The 18,745-nt window shown below is 45.2% G+C and overlaps 1 protein-coding gene across 6 annotated transcripts in view; it reads right to left on the minus strand.

The window, feature by feature from the left end:
• The window catches only part of LOC136828451 (nuclear transcription factor Y subunit gamma-like), a 338,180-nt gene that overhangs the window by 189,406 nt on the left and 130,029 nt on the right, over nt 1-18,745 (minus strand). For all 6 annotated transcript variants that reach the window (XR_010850046.1, XM_067086522.1, XM_067086526.1 and 3 more), the window contains one exon: nt 13,654-13,839. Coding sequence is in view for 5 of the 6 variants with exons in the window: in XM_067086522.1 (XP_066942623.1) it covers nt 13,654-13,839 (186 nt within the window). In the remaining variant the exon portion in view is untranslated. The remainder of the gene's footprint in view (nt 1-13,653; nt 13,840-18,745) is intronic.

Here is an 18,745-nt window from a genome sequence, read left to right on the forward strand (position 1 = left end):
TGTGTGCAGTGTGTTTAATTGCGATATCTTGACTGTTTGCATATGGCAAAACACATGAAAATGCGAAAGTGTTTTTCTTCTCTCTCCCCCTCTTTTTCTTTCATAGAAGGATTTCGCACCGTGGCTGTCTAGCAGGGGTGCACATAAGTATTATTATTTTTTTTTATTGGTAATTTTAGTGTCAGATTTGAAGTGAACATACTGGTTAAGGGGGCATGGGTGGAATATTGTTTTCTGAGTTCAGTCCTGTGTCAGCCAGTGAAATTCCATTACAGCACGAATTTCTAGGTATAAAATGCTAGATATACCAGAGAAATAGAGCTTTCAGGAAAGCTGGGGTTACTACCCCCAGTCGAGCGTCTTCAAGGAAGACGTCGGTATAAGGAAGGGTGAGTGAAATACCACTACCACGGAAACCTACTCGAAAGATCTCTCCTTATCAAAACCCCCAGAACAGAGCGGTGAGCCGTTACAGCCCCACACTCAACACCCGCCAGGACGGCGACACCAGCGCCACCTACCTCATTCCATTTTCTAGCACGTGATAATCATCTTTGGTTTTGTGTGCTCGTGCCTTTTTTTTGGAATTTTCCCTATTTTCATCATGTTATCGAGCAGCTTTACTATCTCCAAGTTAAGTACTATGTTATAGGGGTTTTTTCGTTTGTTATTTGGCTGTTTTGGTCTCATTTTATATATTTATTTTGAGATCTTAGTATGACGCCACGGCGTCCCCCGCCAGCCATGTCGACCACGAGGCGACCCCATCAGTTTCCTGCTGTTGGAGTAGTCTCATTGTCGTTATAGTTATATTTATTTTTTGCCCCTGGTTCTCCTCCTGGCGGGTTTCCTGCGGTGGCACCCCCCTTTTGTTAATTTAGCACTTCTAAATATATTAGCCTATAGGCCCTTGTGAGGGTGATGCCCGTCCAGGTTCCCCCTCCAGGTTGGGTTCCTTTTATTTTTAGTCTGTATTAGGCTATTTTTAATTTTTTCTTGGCGATGGTGCTCTTTTAGTTCATTATTGTTTTATGTTTACCTCCTCGTGGTAGCGGCAGCCTTAGATCTAACCGTTGCCTCGGGGTAGGCTACGCACCCTATTGAGCACATTTTTATTTCATATTTTGGTGTGATGGTTTTTTTGTGTGGAGTAGGTTTTTGCTTCCATCCCCTTGCCCTCGGGTGTGGAGTCCATCAGGTTGAGAAAATTTTGTTGCTGTTTCCTCCGGGGTCGTTTTTGGTGGGCAGAGTGAGCCCCTTAGTTCTCTTCCTTCCCTTAGGGAGGAATAGAGTTCTTTGGATGTGTCTCCTCTAGGCTATTTTCCTTCTTGCCCCCTCTCCTCGTTCCCGGTTGTTTCTCGGCACAAAATTTCTCTCCTTGTTGGTTCTCCCTCCCCTCCGTACTTCTGCCCCCTTTTTCTAACCTATGTTAGGTTAGGTCCCTATTAGGCTGTGCCTAGGCAGGAGTCGGGCATCGAGGCTTGGTCGCTCCCCTTTCCTTGTAGTAGGCCACCCTCCTATCACAGTTCCAGTTCATTCTTGGAGTGGTGTAGTGCAGTTGAGCGGGTCATAGTTTTCCCCCGTTTTCTGTTCGTAGCCTACCTTTTTTCCCCTACTCCACCCATTCCTCCCCCCTCCAGCCTTGCTCTACTCGTGCGGGTGACGCTAAATAGCGTTTTCTCCGAGTTCAGGGACTTCTCTATTTGGTAGAGGGATTCGCTCCCTCCCATCCTGTCCCTCGCATCGCTGTGTTTGGTTTAGTGATTCGTTCACCCGTAGCTCGAACGTGTTCGAACACTTTATCCCACTTTCCTCCCGCCCCGTCGGGCTACTCGGCTGGGTTATTGTTTTTGCTCCGGTTTACGTTAAAGTTACGAGCATCTGACCCACCTTGTTTCTCTGGCGGGGTAATAGTGAAGAAAGTTTTACTTATTTATATAAGGGGAGCGAATCCCTCTGGTCTCCGGAGTAATTCCGTTTACCATCACTAGTTTTTGTTCTTATGATATAAGTATTTAAATATACATATGTTTGTTATCTTCGGAGTACTCTCCTTAGTTTTATACATGAGTCCGGTTCCTATACCTGGGGTTCCGCCGTTATTTTACAGGCAATCCCTTATGGTTAGCGAGTTCCTGTTGTCTCACTCCTTCCATTCCCGGAGTGTTCCGGGTCTGGTAACCTTACTTGCCACTCTGGTGTATTTTAGAGCTTATTGGCCTAGTTTATTAAAAGGTATTTCTTCTCCACCGGAGTATTCCGGCTGCAGTTGAAATTCCCGGCCTTTCCAGCCTTAAATTGCTTAGGTGTGGTAGGTTCATGTTCGTTTTCCACTTACAGACTGTTCGCTGTGAGGAGCCGTGTACTGCGTCACTGCAACAGCCTTACGGTCACGTAGTGTGCGGACCCACGCTGGTTGTGCGGTCCAACTGGACGACCTGGTAGTCTGGCACCCGATGGTTGTGAGGTTTGTTTCGCCTTGTGCAAAACCATCCAGGATGAGTCGGTAAGTGACATTCTTCCTCCGTTTTGTGCTCCTCATTTTGAATTTTGTTTATGTGGTTTCCGGACTGTTTTTTCACCTTTAGCTAATTCTTGGCTTTCTTTCAGGCGGACGAGTCCTCTAAGAAGTCGGCCTTGGAATCTCTCCGGGCCTGGGTGGCTGGGTTTGGAAGGAATGTTCCGTCGGGGAAGCCCTACGCCTCGACGCCAGGTTGAGGACCTGCTCTACCCCGCGCACGGGTGGCGGCCGCAGTGCCAGAAGATCTTGCTACCCCATCATCCAGCAGATCCGGGATGAGACCCAGCCACCCCAAGTGGATATTCTTTATTCAGAAGTCTCAGAGGACGTCGCCGCCTTGAACTTAGACCTCGAACCGATGGCTATTGAACAGGACCTGGGGGTAAGTAGCGAGGTAAGTGAGGTAGTGGGGGCGGGCGCCCTTTTCGATTCCCCAGCTTCTTCATTGTCCTCTTTTTCAGGTTTTGGGAAGTCTTCCTCCTTGGGTGATAGGGCTCCATCAGCTATCCCCAAGTTGAAGTTGAAGACTTCATGGAAGGCGAAGGGCTATAAGTCCTCGTCCTCCAAGAAAGCATCGCCTTTCCCCCGTCGAGGCTAAGGTCTCAGCACCTGTAGCCTCCGGGAGCAAGTCTGGTTCCTCCGGCAAAGGCGCGAGTAAGAGGGCATCAAGATCAAGCCCTCCTCGCCAACCTGCCTTTGACGCGGAGACCTTTGCGAAAGAGATGTTCCAAAGGTTCTCCGAGGACTTTAATGACAAATTCAATCAGATGTCCGAAAAGTTTGCCACATACGACAGTAAGGTCTCGGAGAAGTTTGCCGCTTATGACAACATGCTGGCGGGAATGAAGAACCCACCCCCAGCTGAACCCCAGTATGTCATTCCTGATACGGCGGAACTCCCGCCTTTCGATCCTCGGCAACCCTTGGCGTTTCACTCTCCGGGCCATCCAACATGATGGCAAACTAACCATTGAAGGTCTTGGTACGAGACGGTTGGAGGAGTTGGAGTTCTTCCCCGCCGATCTTTTGCCCCCATATCCAGGTTTCGTAAGATTGACTGAGGAAGCTTGGATACGTTCGGATAAGGTCCCCAGGGAGACTGTCATCATCCCCAGGGACCAAGCTCAGTCGTCTCTCCTGCGCACTCTGACGGAGTGGCAGGCAGACAACACAAAGTTGACTCCCTTCAAGGGCAGCTTCACTATGTTTGCCCTGGGAGACAACTTACCGACTCCCTGCTTGAAACAAAGTCGCCTGGCTACGGCCCGGCGTGCTTTGACGGTAATCCGTTACCACAGCTAAGGGAAACAGACCCCACCTCCCTGGTTTTCCCGGCAAGTGAATGAGTTCTGGATGGAGGCTCCGTCCACCTTCACGGTCGGGAAATTGGACCCCCTCTGTGCTTCCTCACAGTTTAGTGAAGAACTCCCCAAGCTGCCGGAATCTTTGCTAAAAGCGGAGTTTGATGCCCGGACTAAGCTAGCCCGGTCCCTGAACTCCGTCTGCCTCACAGAAGCCACTGCCGTCTCCTGCGCGGACGAACCCTTTTTCCAGGTCTTAGCTAAATCCCTGTTAGCTGGCTTTCAGTCTGACCTGTTTGATTTCATCATGGCCAGACTGGAATGTAGGAAGTTCATCTTTGCAAATGCGCTTCTATCCGTCCACGAGCCTAACAGGCTCATAAAGAAAAGCTCGATCTGGGGACCTAACCTCTTCCCAGAAGAAGAGGTTACGAACGTTATGTCAGAGGCTACAAGGGCCAACCAGAGTCTGCGCTCTCGTTGGGGCATCCCTGCCTATAAACGCAAGACCCTGAATCTGGCGGTCCCCAGATCGAAGGAGGCAAACGTTTTAGGAGGCATAAAGGCCCCACCAGCAGGCGGTAGTTCAAGCCGTCCCAGTCTCGGTAGACACAGTCCTCCACCTCAAAAGCTCTCCCCAACAATATGTGCTGGTCCAACCAGCTCATTCCCTTGCTGCGCCCTCGTATGTTACTTCACCAGCTTACAATCCCACATATGAGGGCCGGGGTTACTTTCACGGCCTTAACAGAATCGCAAGGGGGGGAAGAGGCAGGTCCTTTCACAGAGGGAAGGCGAACACCACCCCAAGGGGAAAACCTGGACATGGTAAAGGGAACAAACCCACTCCCTCCCACTGAGAAAACACAGGTAGGCGGTCGCCTCTATTGGTTCAGGGACCAATGGACCTTCAGCCCTTGGGCACACAGTATAGTGTCCAAAGGCCTGGGTTGGAGTTGGATCAAGGAACCTCCTCCTCCGAACAAGTTTTACCAACCACCCTCATCAATCCTAAAGGGATTATGTGGCAGAATTGCTCAACAAACGAGCAATAAAGAAAGTAAGGCACCTAAAATTTCAAGACAGGTTATTCACAGTTCCCAAAAAAGACTCAGATCAGCAAAGAGTGATCCTGGATCTGTCGCGTCTAAATCTCTACATAAAATGCGACAAATTTCGCATGCTTACAATAGCTCAGGTACGGACTCTACTTCCGCGTGGAGCCGTCACCACCTCCATCGATCTTTCAGACGCTTACTATCACGTCCCGATTGCGCGGAACTTCTCTCAGTTCCTTGGTTTCAGACTCGGGAATCAAGCCTACTCCTTCAAGGTCATGCCCTTCGGCCTAAACATTGCGCCCAGGGTATTCACCAAGCTGGCGGACACGGTAGTTCAACAACTCCGGTCCCGAGGGATATCCCTAGCAGCATACCTGGACGATTGGATAATTTGGGCACCAACAGTTCTGGAGTGTCAGAAGGCTACGACCATAGTCATCAACTTCCTAGAATCGTTAGGTTTTCAACTGAACAGACAAAAGTCCCGCCTGACTCCGGAGTCCCGGTTTCAGTGGCTGGGCCTGCAGTGGGATTTGTCTGCTCACACGTTATCCCTCCCACCTCCCAAGAGAAAGGAGATAGCATCTCTCACCAGAAAGTTTCTCAAAAATCAATCGGCATCCCGCCGATCACAAGAAAGGGTCCTTGGGTCCCTTCAATTTGCCTCAGTGACAGACCTGCTCTTAAAAGCGAAACTCAAAGACATAAACAGAGTGTGGCGGAGTCGAGCCAATGTCAAGCTCAGAGACAAGGTCTCCTCCATCCCTCGAATCTTGAAAACAAGACTGCGGCCTTGGACCTCTGTCAAGGGCCTCTCCAAGTCAGTTCCGCTTCAGTTTCCCCCTCCGGCATTAGTTGTCCATACAGACGCTTCCCTAAGCGGCTGGGGGGGATATTCCCCAAAACAAAAAGTACAGGGAACTTGGTCCACAATGTTTCAACAGTTCCATATAAACACCCTGGAAGCTATGGCAGTCTTTCTGACTTTAAAGAAAATCCGCCCCCCCAACCGGATTCATATCAGGTTGGTATTGGACAGCGCAGTGGTAGTTCATTGCATCAATAGGGGCGGCTCCAAATCAGGTCGAGTAAACCAAGTAATGGTTGCCATCTTCTCCCTGGCGAACAAGCACGGCTGGCACCTGTCAGCCACCCACCTTGCGGGGGTACGGAACGTGGTGGCGGACTCCCTGTCCAGGATGACTCCGTTGGAGACGGAGTGGTCCCTGGACACGGAATCTTTCGAATGGATTTGCCGCCAGGTTCCGGGTCTCCAAGTGGATCTGTTCGCGACAGAAAGCAACTTCAAGCTCCCCTGTTATGTGGCCCCCAACCTGGACCCTCAGGCATACGCCACGGATGCAATGATAATAGATTGGAACAAATGGGAGAAAATTTACCTATTCCCTCCAATAAATTTACTGTTGAAAGTATTACACAAACTCAGGACATTCAAAGGTCAACTGGCCCTAGTAGCCCCCTACTGGCCGAAGAGCAATTGGTTCCCTCTTCTTCAGGAACTGGGACTGCGGAGTCTTCGGATTCCCAAGCCCATACTGACCCAGACAGTACAAACCAAGACTGTGTCAGCTTCCTCAAGAATTCAGAATGCCCTAGCTTTATGGACTTTATAAAATTCGCAGCCCAAAAAGGAGCAAACATTGACCCTGTCAACACTCTATTTCTTGAGTCAGATAAAAGAGATTCTACTCTTAGACAGTATGACTCAGCAGTCAAAAAATTAGCCTCCTTCCTAAAAGCATCTGAAGCCAAGGTTATGACGACTAATTTTGGAGTCTCTTTCTTTAGATCACTGTTTGAGAAAGGCCTTGCTCCAGCCACTATTACCACAACCAAGTCAGCCCTAAAGAAAGTATTCCTGTACGGCTTTAAAATCGACCTTACAGACTCCTATTTTTCATCCATTCCCAGAGCATGCGCTCGTCTGAGGCCCGTAACACGCCCACATTCCATTACGTGGTTTCTCAATGACGTCCTTAAGTTAGCATCAGAGATAGATAACTTTCAATGCTCTTATCAGGATCTGTTAAGAAAAACCTTATTTCTGATTAGCTTGGCCTCAGGTGCTAGAATCTCAGAGCTGTCAGCTCTCACTAGGGGTGATCATTTTGTGAACTTCCTCCCTTCCGGAGAGGTCCTCCTTTCCCCTGATCCTAAATTCTTAGCCAAAAACGAAGACCCACAAGACAGGTGGTCTCCTTGGAAGGTGGTGCCCCTTCAACAAGACCAGTCTTTATGTCCAGTTCATACACTTAAATCTTACCTTTTAAGAACTCCACAGAGTAAGTCGGGTCCTCTTTTTATCAGGGAGAAAGGTGGTACCCTATCACTGAATGGTATAAGACAACAAATTCTATATTTTATTAAACAAGCCAACCCAGATTCAGTTCCTAAGGTTCATGATATTCGAGCAGTTGCTACTTCCATTAATTACTTTCATAATATGGATTTCTCAGAGTTGACTAAATATACGGGTTGAAATCACCCCTAGTGTTTAAACGCCACTATCTAAAAACGCCAAGCCCTGAAATTTTCTACCATAGCTGTGGGAAGTGTCATCTCCCACCTTAACCAATCATATCATTTTCCTCCTTTCCCCCCCCGCCCGCCTGCCTCATTTGCTTCTCTGCTTGTCCTCTTGGTTGATTATGCCTCACTGCCTTGCTCCTCATATTGATGTATTTTGTCTTTGTTGAGTGGAAACTGTAATCTGACATGTTACCATAATGTTTTCTTGTGGGGTACTGGGCAGTTTTTATTTGCACCATGTACCCCAGGTATCTGTATATACACTGTATGTTTTAATTACGGTTTGGTTGATCTCTTATGTGTTTAACTTAAGTTTGCGTGTGTAGTTTTAAGATTGTATATACCATTTGCGTTGTGTACACCATTGTACCTATCCAATTTCGTGTAATTTTGTTCTTTAACGACGTTAAGTGATTTTGGGGAACCCTTCCCTGTCATGCCGGGGACCTCCCCTTGTCTTTCTAGTCTTAAGTCTTTGATGTACCCTAGGTTTAGTGTTTTTCTCACATGTAAGAGATTCCCTCATTAAACTGCTTTTGTGATTTATGTTTTTTTCTTCAGATTACCCAGTTTCCTTTTCCTAGTATGCAGCCTTGGCATGATTCTCTGTCACTATTTCACCGGCTGACACGGGACTGAACTCAGAAAAGGGATTTTGACAAAGGAAAAATCTATTTCTGAGGAAGGTCCCGTGTCACCCGGTGACCCTCCCTGACTCACCTATGGCTCCCCCACCCCTTTTCTTTTGCACATGCCAAGTCTGGGGTTAGTGCTAGCATGGAATGAGGTAGGTGGCGCTGGTGTCGCCGTCCTGGCGGGTGTTGTGTGTGGGGGCTGTAACGGCTCACCGCTCTGTTCCGGGGTTTTGATAAGGAGATCTTTCGAGAAGGTTTCCGTGGTAGTGGTATTTCACTCACCCTTCCTTATACCGACGTCTTCCTAGAAGACGCTCGACTGGGGGTAGTAACCCCAGCTTTCCTGAAAGCTCTTTTTCTCTGGTATATCTAGCATTTTATACCTAGAAATTCGTGCTGTAATGGAATTTCACCGGGTGACACGGGACCTTCCTCAGAAATAGATTTTTCCTTTGTCAAAATCCCTTTTTTGATTATGCTGCGACTTTTATCGGGCAGTCACAATCTGTGACGTCATCGAGTGCGTGTTACAGCAGTTGTCCTGCTGCTTTCCCGTTTTCTGCAAACCCGTTTTCTTTGTGTGGGTGGACTAAAGTAAAGGTATTTCTCCATCGTTCGCATTTGGCATTTAGAATTTTTTTTAATGGCTAGCATTTGCATTAGTGTTGGGAGTCTAGTGAATTTTTTACTATTTTTTTCCTCTCCTTTTGTCCTTTCTTTTTTTTTGTGGGGGGGGGAGTTATATGAAGTTGAGATCTGGGCGTGCTTTTCGAACTTGGAGAGTTATCTGTTCTGATAATATGGCGGAGGCTAGTGAAGATAAGGAAAAAGTAACAATGTTGCACAAATTTACATCCATAAACGCCAGGGTTCGCCTATTTCCAGGGCTGGTTGATGGCATTCTTCCAGTTCCCCATCGAAATTTTTACAGAGGGGGTTACAAATTTCTTGGTTGCCAAGAAAATAACGGATGGTGTAGCTTTCAATGAAGCAAAAGGCTTCCTTAGTTTAGATAAAGGGGATATCAGACAATGTTGCCAGAGTCATCACTTTTTGAAGTGTAGGACCTGGGACGATCTTAAGGATTTTTTGAGAGCGTCATACGGAACAGATGGAGCTGGCGATGTAGTTTGAGATCTCAGAGCTCTTATCAAGGTCCATAAAGGCCATAATTTGCTGGTTACATTTAGTGCCAGATGCTTTGATGCTACGAGGGATTTTTCGAAGAGGTTCAGAAATTCTGGTTGGGTAAATAGAGGCTCTATGACGATAGAGGAGCGTGAGAAGTTACTGCAGTATGCGTAGATCCTGAATGATGTCCCTGATGCTATCACAAATAGTTTTGACAAGGAAATAGAGAGGGGGTCAGATGAGGATTTACTGTTCTCTCAGGTTCGTAAGCACTTGTCCAAATGTCCTACGGTAGATAGCTCCTTTATAGATGGGTTGAAGAAATCTTCTGGGCTATTCCGAAGCATCATACACAGAGTAATCCTGACTCCACAATGATGAGATTATGTGCCAAGACAGAGGATGATAAAACTTCTGCAGGTTCAGGATCCCAAGGGCGTTGTTATAATTGTAACAGGTAGGGCCTTACTAAGAAGTTTTGTAAGGTGAAATATTGTGGCGCTCGTAAGTCGGCATATCATGGTTGGCGGTTTTGCCCGCTTCTTAAACAGATGTTTCTAGAAGCACACCTCAGAGTGCTGGCCTGGCAGGTAGGAGAACTCCTCAATAATGAAAATGGAGAAAAAAAGTCAGTTTTTTCAGAGCACTGGTAACAACGTGAACCATTCGCTATAGACCAAAGAGAGATAATGGCTCCTTGGTCTTTTAACGGCCTGGAGGTTCTTTTGACATTGGAAAAACTGGGTTCAGCTTCGCTGAAGATAAGGGAAAGTGCCCTCTTATCTTGAGCCCCTTACAGAAAACCTCCCCATTCGCAGTCTTACTATTTGTGGACTCACATATTAGCGGATTTCTCTGTGGAATGTATCTACCCATTGTTCGTGGAAAATTCATCCATTTGCGGTATTTTTCACTGAGAAATATTCACTAATTACTGTATTTTCATATAATTTTCATGACTAAATGTACTAAAACTATTAAAATACTCATGTATAAGCATTTTTAGAGTATTATTTGTGTTTAAACTATCAAAATAGGCAGTTCTAAGTGTTTTTAGAGGGGTTTTAAGTATTCACAGATTTTAGCTATTCCTGGGGGGAGGGTGCAGTATGCATCCCCTGCAAATACAGGGGGTTTACTACTGTATATATACTCCATCACATGTTATAATGTTAATCATTACGACACAATACCTGGCCAAAAAGACAAACTAGAAGAGAATTCTCTGATATTAGTTTGGTCACCATGGAGGACGAAACACGCGACTATGCTATCAAAAAACAAGGATAAGAAGGGAGTCATATTTTTGTTATGTATATTACAGATTAGTATTCGCGGCTTCAGTTATTTGTGAATTTTTCTGTGGAACGTATTTTTCAATAAATCGCAGAAAATTCTGTAATTCAGGGATTTTTTCGTAGAGCAATATTCAGTATTTACTAAATTTTCAGAGATTATGGAGACTCTTATGAGAAATGAAACAGGTTTCAAACTTTGGCTGGTAATAAACCAGCTTTCTGGCCTTCCATATTTTCCAGATGACTCTAGACTCAAGGCGAGATCTCGAGACATCGTCGCAAATTGTGAGTCTACCTTGGCAAATATCTTCTTCATGAGGATATCTGCGAAGGCCTCAGGGTCAAAATCAGGTTTCTTAGATTTGCCCGCCCTGGGTCTCAACCCCTTAGAAGGGGGAGCAGCCTTCTGAGAGGAAGTCGAAGGTTTAGGGGCCAACGACAACCTGGCGGAACTCGACATGGTCGGGAGCTTCGGGGGTTTTGACAATTTTGGTAATGTCTTCGTCTTCTCCAAGGACTTCACCTTGGGGATCACCGGCCCCGAACAGGCCCCAAGGGTGGAGACTTTAGAGAAGCCTTGGAAGGAGGAAGACGAAGACGCAGGAGAGCTGAAAGAAACTGAATGTTTATTTCTACCTGCCTCACTTACATCCCTACCTTCCTCCTCCGGATCGATGGCCATTGGTTCAACGTGGATGTTGATGTTGGCCACTTCCTCGGCCACTTCCTCGCACAGTTCTTGCTGTTCTTCTGGCGGGACTTGGGTCTCGATCCTAATCCTGTTAATCAGGCTCTCCGCCACCGGGAGCTACTGCTGCAGAGGACCTGGCCATGGGATAAAGGATGTTACATATGTCCTCTGCTAGCACATAGGGGCGTCCCTGACCAACGTTGCGACCGAAGCCCCCGACCCAGATCTTCAGGGTAGCAAGAGATGAGGCTTGGCGGGACCGAGGGACCTGAAACAGGATATAATGTCAATATAGGGAATTGACGTGTAAATTCTTTCGTTATAGGAGATGCACTTCAGACCTGTTTGAAATATTCATAAGAGTATGCCAAAAGGTTAACGTACCGAATCATCAATCACGTCTTGGTAAAGGGAGTAGCATACATCACAACCATCGGGATGCCAGACGAGATGATCCTCCACCTCGACTGCGCAGCTGGCATGAGATCTGCATGCTACATGGCCACAGGGTTGCTGCAAATAAGCATTACAGCCCGGCTCCTGACAATGAACCACCTGTAAGAGGAATTGACACATGAGTATCAAAAGTGATAACGCCGGAACAGTTTCCGGCGGTGGGGAATGACTAATCTAGTAAAGACTTAAATTAAAAATTTTTCCTTCCACGCCAGAGTTGAGATCTGGGGTAAATAAAAAGGTTACGGCGGAACGTTCCAGTACAATCAGAACAGGGAGGCCAGGCCTGAAGTCGATCGCACCGGAGAACAATTCCGGTGACGCCGGAGCGTCCCGTTTAAATCAACCTCACAGAAATCAACAACCGAGTGGTGGTAAAAGCTAGTTCGCCGGAATGAGGGTTCCGGGACTGATTTCCCCGGAACGTAGTTCACGGGAAATAAGGTAATATAACTAAAAGTATTCAGCCCGGTATCTCCACCATTCTGCCATAAAAAGGGAAAAGGGGGGGGGAAGGCACCAACACAAGCTATTGTTCCTTACTAGGAACTAAACAACGAGCTAACGATAGCCGCCGGAACGGATCCGGATGGCAGGACAGAGGAGAAGTAGGGGCAGGGAAAACATGGCAACTACAACAGGTCAGGTGCCTAAACACCTTCCACGAAGCATCATCTCAACCAAAAAGGGGCAAATGAGCATTGCTCTAAAATGCCCCAAAGGGAGAAGCCATGAATATACAATAGACTGATAAATAAGTAGTGAGATAAAACACGTGAAGGCGGAATAGATAATATCTATAGTCTAGCCTAACCTTCCGAAGTGAACACCTGGCCAGGTAGGCTAGGTCACGCCAGTGAGACGAACGAGAAAGGGGCACCAGCACCGAACCAAGCCTTCCGAGATTTGATGGATCAAACTGGTCAGGAAGGACGGGCAAGCGCTCATAACTCGAACGAAGGCCACCCAAGAAAACCTATCTTACCTAGGCCTAGAAGGCCAGGGTAGGAAGGAAAACTGGGGCCAACTTAGCCTACCTTCCGAGATTCGACAGTGTCAAACTGGTCAGGTAGGCTAATGGGTGACACTACCATATCAGACTAAAGGTATATAAAGAATACACAATAACATTGAAATGATATAACAAAAATTTTAATGCACCTGCGTAAAGAACAGAAAGGAAAGGATAGGCTAGGCCTCACTTTCCACTATTCTAAATGTAACAATAGTCGTGTGCATCATAAACGAACGAAAATTAAAACTATCATTATTATATGGAGCAATATAAGAAAAAATCTTCTAAGATGCGAAAAACAACGCGTGTATACTTGAAAAGGTGCTATGAGAGGATGAAGGTTCTGGGTAGAAGTAGCAGTAGCAAGCGGAGAAGGACCGCGGTAACGGCACCCCTTAGGTACAGGGGTTTTGGGAGAGGAGAGGTCTATTTGGGTTAAGCATCTGTGGTAGTGGCTTCCACTCGCTCCTAGATGACACACCGACATCCTGTGAGGATGATCGCTCCAGAGGTAGTAACTCTGGCATCCTATTAGCTGTATAGCTTTTTTCTCTGGTATATCTAGCAAATATTTATACCTAGAAATGTGTGCTATATGGGACATTTCACTGGGCGACAAAGGTCGATCCCAGAAATTAAGCTTGTTTTTCAATGTTTTATTATTAGCAACAATTTTTGTACCTACTCAGTATGCTCGCCATAGGCTAGGCCTATAATGTACTAGCCTACGGCAATTGGTATCCCATCCGTAATAAGGCTGCATTGGACAGAGGGCAGCTTTTTGGTGCTTTAAAAATAAAAAAAAAGTGTGTCTAACACGCCAGCAAATACTGTAATTTATCAGCATAGCTGAGAGCTGAGTATAATGCCAGTACCTAATCACTACAATGAATTCTCCAAACAGCCTGACCTCACACAAATCATAACACTTGATTAAAGAGGACAAAATAAACTTTAATATTAAACTTTTAAACAGTAAAAATTGTATTCATACTTGCAAAGTTCTTCTTTTGTTGTCTTCTGTGTGAATCCAAGCTCTCAGAGTTAATTCTGAAATGAATATCTCTGCTGCCTTGCTGAACAAAACTGGGGCTTCTGCACTGATCATTTTGACATCTTCATCTAGCTTCATTATCCTTTTGATCCGTGCTAAGGGTAACTCTTGCTGTCTCATGTCAGTCTGTAAAACAACATTACATACAAATAAAAAATAAAAATATAAAAAGCTTGATAAAAAGTACCTCAGTTTACCAAATGTTCAGAGTCAGGAGTTACTGTCTTTTGTAAATGACTTAAGTTTCTTCTTGAGTGGGTAAAGCAAGTTACTTGAGTAGCTAGTACACAATGAAAATAATAGTATTCAATCTGTATTTACATGAACAGTCTAGGCTCTTAACATTTCTGGTTTACTCTCTACATCTCGGTTAAATAATCATTGCACTTCTGATGATTTAAATTATACCGACAGTTATCTGAAAATGATCTTTAACCACAGCATTACCTGAAAAATATAAAATCAGAATGACAATATTGGGTGTTCCCTCCTTGCACAGTCTGTGTGGACCTTCCAGCACAATACAGTACATTAAATTAGAGGATCTATTAACTCTTAAACATCGAGCCTCTATTTACAAAAGTGTCTGCCGTATGCCGGCAGCGTTGCCGAGTTAGCGCTTGAAAAAAAGTTTTTTTTCAAAAAATCACAGCACGCTCAGTTTCTAAGATTAAGCATTCATTTTTGGCTCCTTTTTTTGTCATTGCCTGAAGTTTAGTATGCAACCATCAGAAATGAGAAAAAATATCATTATCATATATAAATATTGAAATATATGACAGTGCGAAAAAAAATTTCATATATAATTGTATACAAATCGCGCTGTAAGCAAAACGGTTAAAGCTAATGAGTTATTTTTGATAGTGTAGTCGCTGTCTCGTCCTCAAAGGAGTTACCCCCCATGGTGTGCCAGTGCTCCCATGGTGACTAGACTAGTATCAAAGAAATATTTTTCCAGCCTGGTCTTGTAGCCGGGTATTGTGTCGTAATGAAAACACTATGACACGTGATAGAGTATAATGGACTCAAAAGATAAGAGGGCATTTTCCCCTATCTTCAGCAAAGCTGAACCCAGTTTTTCCTACGTCAAAACTGCAAGAAGTGACTATTGCGCATGCGCGTCTGCCATCTTGTTTGCGACTGGGCAGGCAAAAAGACCAGTTCCATTACCCTCTTCTAGCACAAGTGATACGCTTAACCCGTCAGTGCTCCTTACTGTTTTCAAGAGTGTAAAAAAGTTAAGTATACCTTAGTTTTACCAGACCACTAAGCTGATTAACAGCTCTCCTAGGGCTGGTCCGAAGGATTAGACTTATTTTACGTGGTTAAGAACCAATTGGTTACTTAGCAACGGGACCTACAGTTTATTGTGGAAACATTGGAAGGCTCCAACAAGTCACTTCCTAATGTAACTGCCTTATTACAGTCTAATCCCTTCTATAGGGACCTGTTTGAGGATTCTGTGGTAACACAAGTCAACGAGCAAGCACGACAACAAAATTGTACATTGTATGCTCTTCTGGGAAAAGGAGAAATTGGGAAACAAAAAACCCAAAATTTCCCTTTACCCAACTCAAAAAAGGCTCGTTTTGATAAAAAATCATATAAACCTACAATCACCTCCAAATCTTTTCCTCACAAACAGGTAAGTAGCCAGAAAGGACAACCTCCTTCAAAAGTACAGCAACAGCCACATAAGCAAGGACATCCTTTTCATGAGGTCCAAAAACCATCGTACAAAGGAAAAGGTAAAGCAATGCCAGGAATGCCCATCAAAGGAAAAGGTAGAGGAAGAGGGGGATATCAATAGGAATTGTTTGGTCGGGGGTCGACTCCAAAGACACCACAAGGAATGGAAGTCTTCTCCTTGGGGACACAGCATTGTTCTCAACAGACTGGGGTGGAAATGGTCCCACCCTCCTCTGCCTTTAAAGGGGTTCTTTCAAGCATCAAACCCCTCTCTAGAAGATTACGTGCCGAAGGCCGTATTAAAAGGTGCCATAGAGAAACATGCGTATATTCGCCACCAGGCACGTCTCTTCAGTGTTCCCAAAAAGGATTCCTCCGAAAAAAGAGTGATCCTCGACCTATAAACATTGAACAAGTACATTCTTTGCCAAAAGTTTCAGATGACTACCGTTGCCCAAGTACGTTCAGTCATTCCAAAAAGGAGTTGGACAGTTTCTATAGATCTGAAAGATGCACACTGGCACGTCCCTATTGCCGCTCCCTTTCGCCCCTTCCTAGGGTTCCGGATAGGGAAAGAGATGTACAGGTTCAAAGTCATGCCCTTTGGACTAAATATTGCCCCAAGAATTTTTACAAAACTAGCAACGGTAGTCGTCCAGGAACTCGGGAAGGAAAGAATACAACTAATATCTTACCTAGACAACTGGTTAATCTGGGGGGCCACGAGAAAAGAATGCCTAAAAAACTTAAGAGCAGTGATCAACAGACTCCAGTCAAAAGGTTTCCTAATAAATTGGGAAAAATCCCGTCTCACACCCAGCAGACGTTTTCAGTGGTTGGGACTGTGTTGGGATACTCTTCAGGGCCTGTTGTCTCTCCCCATCAAAACTCAGAGCAGGATAAGGAAAGACCTCAAAAGGTTCCTAGAACAGCCCAGAGTTTCAAGACGGCAATTAGAACGCATGATGGGTCTGCTGCAATTTGCATCCATAATAGATCCAATACTCAGATTGCAACTGAAAAACATGAACAAATTTTGGCTGTCGCATGCAAGACAAAAGCTGCGAGACAGATCTCACCAAAAGAATCAAAAAGTCGGGGAGATACTTCGGCCTTGGACCCGGAAGGAATCTCTGGCGAAACAGGTCACCCTGACTCCTCCATCTGTAAGAGTTACAATACACACAGATGCCTCATTGACAGGTTGGGGAGGACATTGGGATGATCGTCAGGTGGCAGGGAGGTGGTCAGTTTCTCTGAGGAAGTCATATCAACTTCCTGGAACTGATGGCTGTCTTTTTGTCTCTCAAAAAACTCAAACCTCCAGAAGAGACACACATTCTGTTGGTCCTAGACAACACGACTGCAATGTCCTACATCAAGAGATCGGGATCTCGTTCACCTCCTCTCAACACGGTAATGCTTGCCATTCTTCGGATGGCACAAGTAAAGGAGTGGCACCTGTCTGCAATTCACCTCACAAGGTTTCTCAATGTAATAGCAGACTCTATCGAGGAAAATGACAGCCTCAACGGAGTGGATGTTGGACAACCACTCTTTCTAAACAATAGCCAACATGCTTCCACAACCGGAAGTGGACCTGTTCGCCACATACGAGAACCACAAACTTCCAGTATACAGTATGTATCTCCGAACTTGGACAATCAAGCACTAGCAAGAGATGCCTTCCTACAAGACTGGAACAATTGGAAGACGATATATCTTTATCCGCCATTGTCCCAGATTTCGAAGGTTTTGAGCACACTCCTAACCTTCAAAGGAACAGCTTACTTAATAGCCCCCAATTGGCCAAACAGACATTGGTTCCTATCACTTCAACAGCGGGCGAAAAGATCAATTCCACTGTCGTCCGCTGTACTATCCCAGAAAGTAGGAAGGAAAATTATTTACGCATCCTCCTTTCTGAGCCGAGACCTTCACGTGTGGATTTTTTAAACATTATCTACCGTGAAAACTACTCACCCAACATTGCTAGGTACCTAGTGCAAAAGTTACGGACGTCATCTATCCGACAATACCAGTCCGTATGGAAGATATGGTTAGATTATATCCATACTGAGAGCCCAGTTGAAATTTCTATAGAAACACTTTAAAATTTTATGATATACCTTTTTGAGGACAAACGCCTTGCGGTTACAACAATCATGTCATACAAGACAGCATTATCAGAACCCTTGCTTTATGGATTCGGGATTGACTCCAGCATAGAAGTCGTTACTTCCCTTCTACGGTCTTTTGCTCTACAAAGACTTGCTCCCGAAAGACTCCCAATTACTTGGTCCCTGAACAAGGTACTTGGACTTCTATCTACTCCTCAGTTCAGTGGACCCAATACAACCGCAACTCACAAAATACAAAAGGCGACCTTCCTAATTGCATTAGCTTCAGGGGCCCGTATTAGTGAACTGTTGATAATCATTTATTATTGTCCCCAGGCCCATCATTCCTGGCCAAGAATGAGGATCCTTTAAAAAGGAAATCTCCTATTCTTAAAAGGAAACTTAATTTAGCAGACAAAACATTATGCTCAGTTCAAGCACTTAAGGGTTACCTAGAGGTCACGGCAAACATCCCAGAAGGTCCGATTTTCCTACACCCTAGCACGAATAAACCACTCTCTCTACAAGGGCTAAGAATAATTTTAGTGTCCCTAATCAAAAAAGCAAACCCACACTCCTTTCCCAGGTCACATGACATAAGGAAAGTAAGTACATCACTGGCTTTCTTCAGAAATGTCTCCTTTGAAGAAGTCTCTGAAAGTACAGGGTGGGCATCAGAGACAGTGTTCTTAAAACATTACTGCCATGAGCTCGAACAAATTCGTCTGCACTGCATGTCAGTAAGTGGAATGGTTAGTCCCGACCCCATAGGCTCTACAGCAGAAAACCAGGGGTCTTCCTAACGGGTGAGTATGCTGACTATTGCTGGGAAAGATACGAAAAGACTACAACCACACCCAGGATACTTAGGTAAGTCACTACAGAACTTCACCCTAAAAATGCAAGTTCTTGTTTAGTTTCTCATTTCTTGTTTCCAAAACCCCAAAAGGTTTTTTAGAATAAGGAATGGGGCTTGAAACTTGTGGCTTGACCTTGGACCATAAATGTTTTTTCTTTGGGTTGTTTGAAATTTAAATTTTAGGAGCTTAAGCCTTTTGTCACCTGTCAATTTCTTTGTAAAGCTCCTTTGAGGACGAGACAGCGACTACGCTATCAAAAAACAGGTTTTGACGTAGGAAAAACCTATTTTTGGTAGTGCTGTTGAGTCCTCAAAACCCTCCCACTTCCCTGACAAAAGGCATGGGATTTGGGCAAGGGATAAT

The sequence above is a fragment of the Macrobrachium rosenbergii genome, chromosome 42 (genome assembly GCF_040412425.1).
Source record: "Macrobrachium rosenbergii isolate ZJJX-2024 chromosome 42, ASM4041242v1, whole genome shotgun sequence".
Classification (NCBI taxonomy): Eukaryota; Metazoa; Arthropoda; class Malacostraca; order Decapoda; family Palaemonidae; genus Macrobrachium; species Macrobrachium rosenbergii.